This window comes from Bidens hawaiensis, unplaced genomic scaffold (assembly GCF_021521415.1).
Source record: "Bidens hawaiensis isolate Kalapana, Puna unplaced genomic scaffold, B.hawaiensis_p1.1 tig00033563_1, whole genome shotgun sequence".
Taxonomy (NCBI): domain Eukaryota; kingdom Viridiplantae; phylum Streptophyta; class Magnoliopsida; order Asterales; family Asteraceae; genus Bidens; species Bidens hawaiensis.
Window position 1 is genome coordinate 8,124 of NW_027495766.1, and position 10,492 is coordinate 18,615.

At 32.1% G+C, this 10,492-nt stretch overlaps 1 protein-coding gene and 1 pseudogene across 2 annotated transcripts; both read left to right on the forward strand.

Moving 5' to 3' along the window:
- Positions 1 to 1,285: 1,285 nt before the first annotated feature.
- Positions 1,286 to 1,477, forward strand: LOC143585100 (uncharacterized). The gene has a single exon (XM_077066967.1). It carries the CDS (start codon positions 1,286 to 1,288, stop codon positions 1,475 to 1,477), a length of 192 nt encoding a protein of 63 aa, XP_076923082.1.
- A 2,009-nt stretch (positions 1,478 to 3,486) lies between these two features.
- On the forward strand, positions 3,487 to 4,670 carry LOC143585109 (UPF0496 protein At3g19330 pseudogene; annotated as a pseudogene). The gene is made up of 2 exons (XR_013144494.1): positions 3,487 to 3,562; positions 3,650 to 4,670. The product of XR_013144494.1 is annotated as a UPF0496 protein At3g19330 pseudogene (transcript).
- Positions 4,671 to 10,492: the final 5,822 nt, after the last annotated feature.

A 10,492-nucleotide genomic window follows, 5' to 3' on the forward strand; every position in this document is an offset into this window, starting at 1 on the left:
TGGTGGAAATATTTGCATCCTGTCACTTATGACGGGGTGCAAATATGTGTAAATACTATTTACACATATTATTAAAAGTATATTTAATTAAAAAAATTTTTTCTATAAATTTATCCTGTATACACCAGATATGTTCCCAGGGGTGCCTGACGTGACACTCGTGAGACAATTTGAATTCTGTGTAGCCCCCTCGTCACTTATGACGGGGTGCAACTAGTTTGGTAAATACTTTTTCATGGAACACCATATTTTCTTTTTTTTTTTTTCTGTATTTTTACTAACTGTTATAATTCTTTTCTTCTTATTTTATTTTTTATCTACTATTGTCAAATATAAAAACAAATAAATCATCTAAATACATTCAAAATGAAATAAAAACATAAAAAGATAACCAAATATTAAAACTTAACCTGCTACAAGCCACGAGTCTCAATATCAAATATAAACGAAAATATGAAATTCAAAGAACACAAACAAAAAGGCAAAAATGCCAAATGAAGTTGAGTCACTACTAATCTCTACAACTATAAACAAATTTTAAAAAAATGTGTAAAATAAACTAAATATGCTACACTGAACATATTTAAAATGAAAAGAATCCAAAACATCAGTACCAGTTAGGTTCGTTATCGTACCGGAACTTAACCCAAAAATAAATTCGTAAATGAACATATTTAAAACAAAAAAAATAACATAATTTGGTAAAACCCAGGCGTTGCGGTGATTATTCGACGTGGATTTGATCGGTATCGGTTAGGTTCGTCAAAGTCTCGAAACTAAACCTAAAAAATAAAATTCGTAAAATAATGAATATATTTAAATAAAAACAAAAAATAAATACATTTGAAAACAATTAAAAAAAATAAAAAAAATAGCAACGAGATAAAAAAAAGATAAGAAAAGTTTTGTTGATAAAATATAAAAAAAGATTAACTAATATAAAAATAATAAAAAAAAACTCTAATATGATGATTTAATAATAAAAGGTGAATAGAGAAAAACACTAGTTTGGTAAATAATTAAACACCAAAATAGTAAATACTTTTTCCACCAACACTATTTTGGTAAAAAATTCGGAGGTTTATGGTGGTTACTCTACAATCATTTTTTCCCCCTTTTGCATTAAATGTGTTAGTGATATTTAGACCAGACGAATGCGTACGTGATAAGACTCGTCATAACAAGTATCCAAACACTTCACTTTATATGTACAAAAGTCTGGACTACCTTCAAACTTAAAACTTAACACAGTGAAACAACCACACTTGCGGTACACGGCAAGGCAATGGTGTTTTGGTCATACCCACCGACGAGAAACCAAGTAGCCGGATCAGCCATCGTCTTCATCGCCGGCGCCACTCTCTTCGCAGCCGGAGCATACCTCTCATTCGTTAACATCGAACCTCAACAAGCTCGAGCTAAAGCCCGTTCCGATTACGTCAAATCTCGCCTCCGCAAGCTTCTTCAAGACGATTAACTTTCAATTATTATTATTATTATTATTATTATTATTATTATTATTATTAGCTCCTCCTTCGTTTTCCGTTAGGTACTTTTTTACTTTCAATTAATTCTGTTTGATACTGCTAGGGTTTATGAATTTGAACCGGTGGTTTAAGTGAAGTTTGTTAGAGCAGTTAGAGATTTGGTGTTATTGCTTTAGAAATTGAACCACAGTAAGCACTCATTTTGGAAATTGTGCTACTCTAGCATTACTGTTTTTTTTAATTGTTTGCTGATTATAATTATTGATTATGTGTTTTATTGTTATCTTCATATGATGAGGTAGAGGTAGGCTCGTCAGTAGTTTTTCAAGCTCAAGCTTGGCTCGGGATAGGCTCGTTTTTTATTCGATAATTATCTCACTTTTACTTTTTCTGTGTATATTTTGGTTACAATTTTTATGTAAAATATTATAAACTATTTGCTTTTTTTTTCATCAAAACTTTTCATATATTAATAATTATTTTAACAATATGTATATTTAATATATTAAATAAGAGTTATATAAATAATAAGCTTGTTTAGGCTCGTAGGCCGGCTAGATCTCGACAAGTGAAGATCAGGCTTGGGCTCGTTTATTAAACAAGTTTATTTTTAGGCACGCGCTCGTTTAAGCTTCGCTTGATTCGAGCTTTTAAGTTTAATGATTTGATTTTGAGTAGCTCACGAGCAACTAGGCTCATTTGCACTGCTAATGATGAGATAGATAATATAATAATACATTACATATCATACATAATAGGTTTGTGAGCATCAGTTCCAAACCGATTCGTAAACCGGTTCCTAGTGGTTGGTTCCTGAACCTACTTCCTTTTCGGTTTATTATTCGTTAGTACTTTTAACTTTTTTCCCAGTAATTAATTATCTATCCCCTTGTAAGTTTCATGCTGGTTTACTTGCTGTTATAAATTAGGGTTTATGAATTCAAACGAGTGATTTAACTGAAATTTGTTAGATTAGTTAGAGAGGTGTTATTACTTTAGATTTTGAACTATAGTAAGTTTTAGAAATTATTTTAAGGATTCTAGCATTTCCAGGTTATTGTTTGTTGTTGTACATGATTACTGTTGTTATTGTTTGCTGATCATGATCATTGATCATGTGTTTGATTGTTATCTTCATATGATGAGGTGTAAACGAGTCTCGGCTCGCGTTTTCAAGCTCGGCTCGTTTAGAGCTCTATTTCTAAAGCTCGAGCTTGGCTTGTGAGTAGTTTTTCAAGCTCAAGCTCGGCTCGGGTTCGACTCGTTTATAATTTATTAATTATTATACTCATACTTATACTTATCTTTTTGTGTATCTTTTAATTGTAATTTTTAGGGTTTGGATCAAATACAAATGAAATTAACGTGCTAATTGTGAGAATCAAGTAGAGTAATTATATATACAAGTAGAGTAATTATATATACAAGTAGAGTAATTATGTAATTACATCATAGAGTAATTACATAATTACTCTATGAACATTAAACACCCCTAGTTGGCAAATCACTAAACGGAGTAACAAACTAAATGAACTAGAAATTATAAATACAGAAACTGAAAGCTGATTACTAGACTGCGGATTTAGATTTTTACGCATTTAGTGATCTAGGTTAATTGTTTCCTGAGTTGATCATTAGATTGATTGTTAAAGGTCAGATTTTTAAAGTCTTAATAGAAGCTCTTTTGTAGTTGTGTTTGTGCGTGCCTCTATATGTATGTATTTATAATTATGTGTGTATGTATAAAAAAATAAAATGTAGAATTTGAATACGCATTTTGAATTAAATTGAAAATTTACAAATACGTAGTTTCGTACTCGATTTAAAGTTTGAATCGAATTTCGGGTTTTCGAGTCGATTCGAAAACTGAACACCCCTAGTTATTATTGTTGTTGATCATGATAATTGATAAAGTGTTCGATACTTTGATTGTTATCTTTGTATGATGAGATTCACAGCTTGAGCTTATTGCAGATAGCAATAATTTTGACTCGAGTTGACAATGCTTCATTGTTTGCGGCCGTCACAGCCTGGATCAGCTGATAATATTCGTTCTCACCGACTTCCATTTCAAGGTAATCCTGTTAAACAATTTTAACATTCTTTATTATAAATATGTAATATATTTAATAGTAATCTAACATGTTTGATTAATTGTAAAGGTAACTCATCTGGTATAACTTCAAGTTCAGGATCACAAGCTTCCACAATACTCAACGTGACCAACGAGTACACATCAGCATTACAAACTAGTTCATATAGTGAAACCGAACGACCTGGTGAGATTACACAAGAGCAACTCTTATCACAAGTTCTCCGCCCGAACCGCGACTTTGTTGAAAACATTCTTAAACGCGCTAAGCCCGGTTTCATAACCGACTTACTATGGTCATTCTTTGACCACAGTGAAAACAAGGCCCGATTATGTCTAGACCTGACCTGAGCCATCCGACGGGCACACACCTTAATTGCACCTTTACAAGACCTCCTACACGTCCTCCCATTAGACTCCGAAACCGACTCGTTATCCTCACCGCAATGCAACCGAGCGTTTGACCTTCTCTTAAAATATGAACAACTTGAAAACCCGTTTCCCGTCCCTGGGTCCCGCAACTTGTATGGCACACGCAATTGCTTCTCTGACCTCAATAGTCAACTCGAGGGTCTTGTAAGAAAGTCAAACTCTCGTATTCATTTGCTTCATTGGGTCACCATAGGATCTGCAGTTGGGTTAATCAGTGTAACTGTTGGAGTTATTATAGCCGGTGTGATTATTGCAAGGCATGCATTTATCGCTCTTGCGGTCTCCATGTTTCTCTCCCTGCTGCATTTATTCCTTCAAAACTGGAGAAAAAAGAACAATATCTTCTTCAACAGTTAGATGCTGCACAAAGGGGGGCTTTTGTGTTACATGAAGATATTATTACAATCGAACGCCTTGTGAACCATTTGTATTCGGATATCGAGGTAAACAAACGATTTATACGCAGTGGTTTATGGAGGGGTAAAGATATGCATTCTATTATGGAGGTATTGCGACAGTTAAAACGGAATAATATTTATTTTGAAAAACAGTTGACTGATCTTGAGGAGCATTTGTGTCTCAGTTTTGCTGCGATAAACCGGGCTCGATCTCATCTTATTCAGATTATTAACCTTCATCTAGATGACCCCCAGTTTTAACGTGGAATTTTTTTATCATTATTTTTTTCATTTTTTATTTGATATTTTTGGTTGTAGAGTTTTTAACCAAGTTGAGTTGTAGCTAATGAACTTCATATGCTTACTGTCTTTTTTCAGTATATGCGCTTGACATTGATTCAATTTATTATAAGTATCATATGGGATGTTTTCTCATCTTTTATATTTATCATTTTATTATGTGCATAATAATATGTTGATATTGTAATCACTAATGTTACGTATGCTCATAACTAAATCACTAATGATCTGTCACATGTTCAAACCATAACCGATTTATTCACACATTATTTTCCAAACTTGTTATTCAAGTAGATTGCAAATTCGGATTAATCAAATATCATATAAGCAAATTCAGATTAGTAAATCTTTATGACCAAGGCCTATACACTGACAACAATTAGAAGTGCGCATTGAAACAATCTTTATGAACAAGGCCTATATTGTAGAATTCACTAAGCGCTAGTCATCTGGTGAACTAGTGACTAGCGATTAATCAGATTGGAATTTATATATAGATTTTCAAATATACATACATACCATATAGAGATTAATCGGTGACCTAGTCGGTGGGATACCAACTAGTGATTAATCGGTCCTTTAACGAGACTTTACAACCATGTTCTTCACTAAAGAGAGATTTATTTTTTAAATACAAATAATACTTTCTTGATTACAGAACTACTAAAAGTATGATAAAAAATACCAAAATGTTTAATAGTCTTAGCTTTCAACAATTCGACTCCTTCGCAAGTCATCCTTTCATAGCGCTCGGTGTTAAACAACTTGCGTTAACTTTCAACTAGATTCTCTCTTTTTTAAACTCTTCATGAGCAGTATTAAAATTTTCTAAGTCGTTTTTATTCAATATTCTATGGGTTGAAAAAGGTGTCACGCGCATCCATTCTAATTAAGTTCGCTTTGTCACTATCATTCTAATTAAGTTCCATGAAACAGTGTGTTTACTTGTGTGAAACACAAACAATCTTTACAATGTGTCACGCGCATCCACGCATACAATGTGTCACGCACATCCACGCTGTCAAATTTGCTTACACCTTACTCGTGTGAGATGCTTGCCACATGGTATTAGTTAACTTCTTCACTCCTCTTTGATTTGTTCTTTTTTTTTTCTAGAACTAAATTTTTTTTTCCAACCTACTTAAACTAGTGATTTTAATAGTTTCCAACGGCACTAAATTTCACATTCTCTAATACTAATAATAATAATAACAAAGAAATATACAAATTATTTCCTTAAAATTTATCTGTTGATAGCAAAATTCATCACGCTTTATGCAGTGTAGATTAACAGATAGACAAAAAAAAAAGGAACAGATTAAATTGTCATGAAAATCAAATGAGGGACATCAGCGCATTTGGTTATCTCGAACGTCCAACTTGATGCAACACAAAAGTCTACGCTTTGGCCTTGAATCCGTTAAATAGGTTTGACATACTGGTGGACCTTTTGGTTTGAGGGAATGAGCTTTTTATAAGTCCGTTGCCGCTTGTACCGCTCTCTTATACTCCCGAAGCATAAATGATATTTCCAACATTCTTTTCCATTTTGAAAGGATCTTCTGCGAATCTGTCTTTCATCGAAGTATGCTGTAACGATCAAATTTGGATAGTGATTGGTGACGTGAATCATTACAAGCTCGATTGGTCTAGGATGATGTGGGAAGACACGCGTGATGTCTAAGATTCTAGATTTTTTCTTAATATTACTACTAATCACACATGAGGTGTTCTACAAGTTGTTTCCTCAAGCTCATACATAGGTGGTTGTGCACGCATTATTGCTGATAGGTGCAACACAGTATTTGAATTTTGTTTGAGGATAGATCCATGTCTGTATTTTTTATATTTGCTCTTATTGAGCCGATAGGCAAGAGATGGTATGGGCAATGCTAGAAAGCATGTCATATTTTGTGGGTTAGAAGGTGATGAATCTCACCAACAAGAAAAAAAATGAGATTGAGAGAATCTCCATCATTGAAGGTTCGTTAAACAATTAGGTTTTCGCGACATTTATGTTCGACCGTTGCATCTATGATAGACCCAATCATTATTCATGATTTGTTTTCCCTTTTGCTATCTTGACCACAGTATTGGATTATTGCAACTGTTGTTGCTGGTATAGATTCCAGTTGCAGGATCCTGAAAAAAAAAGTTAAGTAAATTTTCTCATTACGATGCGACTTGCAATGAAATACAATAGGGCTATAGAGTGTAGACGAACCGAACGAGCATGAACAAGGTCTTGTTCATGTTTGTTTGTTAAGGATATAATGTGTTCACGAACGATTCATGGACACTTATTGAACGAGATTTTATATTTGTGTTCGTTTATTAAGGAAATGAATGTGTTCACGAACACTAATAAAAATCGGCAGAGCCTAGAGATTGAAACTGATGTATTTATCAATGTGAATAATGAAAGCCTATAAACGAATCGAACGAACACAAACAAGGACATGCTTGTGTTCGTTCATTTAACTTTAAACGTACACATACACTTAATCAAACAAATATTTATGTTCATGTTCGCTTATTTAAAAAATAAACATTTGTGTTTGTTTGCTTAAAATCTAAACAAACATAATTGAAGATAAACAAACATATGTGAACAAAGATAAACATAAACGAAAACAATTAAATGAACATAAATTAACAAATATAAAACATTTAAGTAGATGACTCATCCTAATAACATTTAATTATTTTCTATTAATACATAAACGAGCATAAATAAACAGACATAAGCGACCACAAACGAATGTTCATGAACTAAATGAATGAACGGAATATGTGTTCATGCTCGTTCGTTTAATTAAACGAACACAAATTTTTTGTTCATATTCGTTCGTTTATTAAATAAACAAACATAAACAAATTTCCCACCGAATGGTTCACGAACAGTTCACCAAATGTTCGGTTTGTTTATAGGCTTAGATACATACAACTATTTCAAATGGTCACTTTTTATTACTTTATTTAGCGCTCGATCATTTTCTTTTTATTTACCATTTAAAATGGTTAGATGAGGTCTAGGATTGTTTTCTAAAACAAGCATATACTTGAATGATTTAGACATGCCTAACATCTGCGGATTTCTTTTTCTAACCCACATTTTCTTAATGTAATAGAAGGATTAAAGACAACTATGACCAACAGCCTTCGGTTGGTTTTGAGACCTTTAAAGTCAAAATGAGACACACACGCTACACAATTCTTTAAAGGTTCAGTGTATCATATTTGTAACGTTTCATTCTAACAAACTACTAACAAAGAATGTCTGTTTCCTTTCCTACTATTCATTCAGAATGAGTAAAAAAACTCGTTCTTTGTGGTGAATGCGGTTTCACCACTTGAGCTTTATCTAGATTGTTGATGCACGATCCAGTGTGCCCTATGATTCAAGTTATACATGAATTACAAGGCAAACACCTCGTGCAGCAACAGCTAGGATAAAATCGCCATCCTGAACCCACACTCATCACAGCATCCAGGTTTTCTTTTTCAAACTCATTTCTTTTGAATGCAATGATGGGAATAGAAAAGGACAGTTATTTTACATACACAAGGGGACAAAACCGAGTATCTTATCATTTCATTAAATCGATATTTCTTTATTGAATCTATTTTTCTTTCTATGTTGAATTTTTAATGAGTATGTTTGTTGTTGTTTATTAAATCTGTTTTTATAAAGATATATTGTTTCTTTTTGCCATCCCTTCCATGTCTTAATTACCCCTCGAAGTAAGTACCACAATTATATATTTATAAAAACAGAAATAATAAAGATATAATGAACGGTATAAAACTAAATATAAAACACAGTAACAAAACTAAAAATAAAATTTAAAAATATTAACACATAGTTTTATGACTATATTACTGTATTTTATATTTTTCTTTAATATCAGTTTATTTGATTCAAAATTTCTTTATTATTTCTGAATTTATACATAAGAAGGATAAGCCTAAGCATTTGGTAAGTAAAAAACAATTGTTAGCTCAAGCCCGTCAAGTCACATTTATGATAAATAATTTTGACAATGTATTTAGAAGGTGTTTGAGATTCCTTATTTTACCTCATTATAACTTTTTATTAAGTTAATAAGTTACAAACATTGTAACTTATGAAATTTTTAATCTCATAATATAAACAATTCCAAACACTTATAAGTTGGTAAAAATAAACAATCCCAAACACACCTTTAGAACCATATTGCTTAACACATAATAATAATAATAATAATAATAATAATAATAATAAAACAACACTAATATAATTGAACACGAATATACCTACTTTTGACACCATCGGTATCACCACCCATGTAATATTGGAGATTTGTTTTTAGATGGAGAAAAGAATGGTGAGGGGAGAGAGAGAGAGTGGAGAGGCGGCTTAAGTTTTGTTACTATGTGTCTATGAATAATTTATATAGTAGGGTAAAACATATAGTTTCATTAAAACCCTCTACAAATATAACTTTAGCATATTTAGTTCTTGAACTTCAAAATAAAACAGCTTTAATCCCTCTAAATCATTTTTCATCCAAATTTAGCACATTTAGCTTGTCAGTTTTAAAACCGAGCTGAAAATTTGAGTTCAAACATGGCTTGCTTTTAAACCAAGTTGGTTCAACTCGGCTTGACTTGCCTTAGTTTAAAAAAAAGTCAACAAAATACAAAATAAGCTCAAGACGAGTTCAACCTAATACAAAATACATAACGAGTTTAACTGAGTATAGTTTAAGTTAAAAATAATACATAATCGTATAAAACCGATTACAAAATTAGATCATTAACATCTAAACTAACACACAACAATAATAATAATAATAATAATATAAAGAATTTTAAGATATAAGAATGAGAATTTTGTTTTTAACAATTTGTCTACATTAGGAGTCAGGTTTTGAGAGACATATATTTCCCCTTTCTTTTATTAGCACTTTTAATAATATAATAAATGTATACAAAAATAAAATATAGTAAAAGTAAAATAATCTAAGACAAACCAAACCGAGCTAACAAGCAATCCTAACTAAGTTGGTTCGGCTTGCTACGAACCTAGTCGAGCCAATTCAGCTTAGTTTCAAACTGAGCCATATCTAGCGAGCCTTTTTCAAACTAACGACATCTCTGTCAAGTTCAATCACACATGACACATGTAGCAACATACAATCATTGCATATTATATATATATATATTATATATATATATAGTTTAAAGTTGGAGCTTGTTGACGCAAAGCTCATGGGCCACGTGGCGACACCAGCTCGTGTCACGCTATTTGATTTTTTTTTCTTGCTTTAAATATTAAAATTTTTTGCTTTAGTTTTGGTATCATAATGAACTTAACCGAAACCAACCCAAATCGCAATAACTCATTGACACAACATCTAAGATCAAATAAATGTTCTTTTGAATATGTTATTTCTTTGTATTATAAGTATACGAGCATTATGAGCGTTTACTAATTTCATTTTTGGGTTTAATGTTGGTACCGTAGTGAAGCTAACCGATACCAACCGACTTCGTGTGGCTTTGATCATAAGTTAAATTTCTTTTATTATAAGTTAAACGAGTGTCGCTATTGTTTTCTGAGTTGATAGATGCCCCTATCGTAACGAACTTAACCCATACCAACATTAAAAGCTTTAGTACGTCACTACAATACGACATATACAACCCTAGTTCCCAGTTAACTGCTTACATCTCATCATCCACGCAACAACTTTTAACCAAATAACAATGAAACTAACCAATTCACCAATATTCCATAG

Bases quoted from the DNA above. Each gene is read 5' to 3' on its own strand.
- LOC143585100 (XM_077066967.1), top strand. From the start codon at position 1,286: ATGGTGTTTTGGTCATACCCACCGACGAGAAACCAAGTAGCCGGATCA.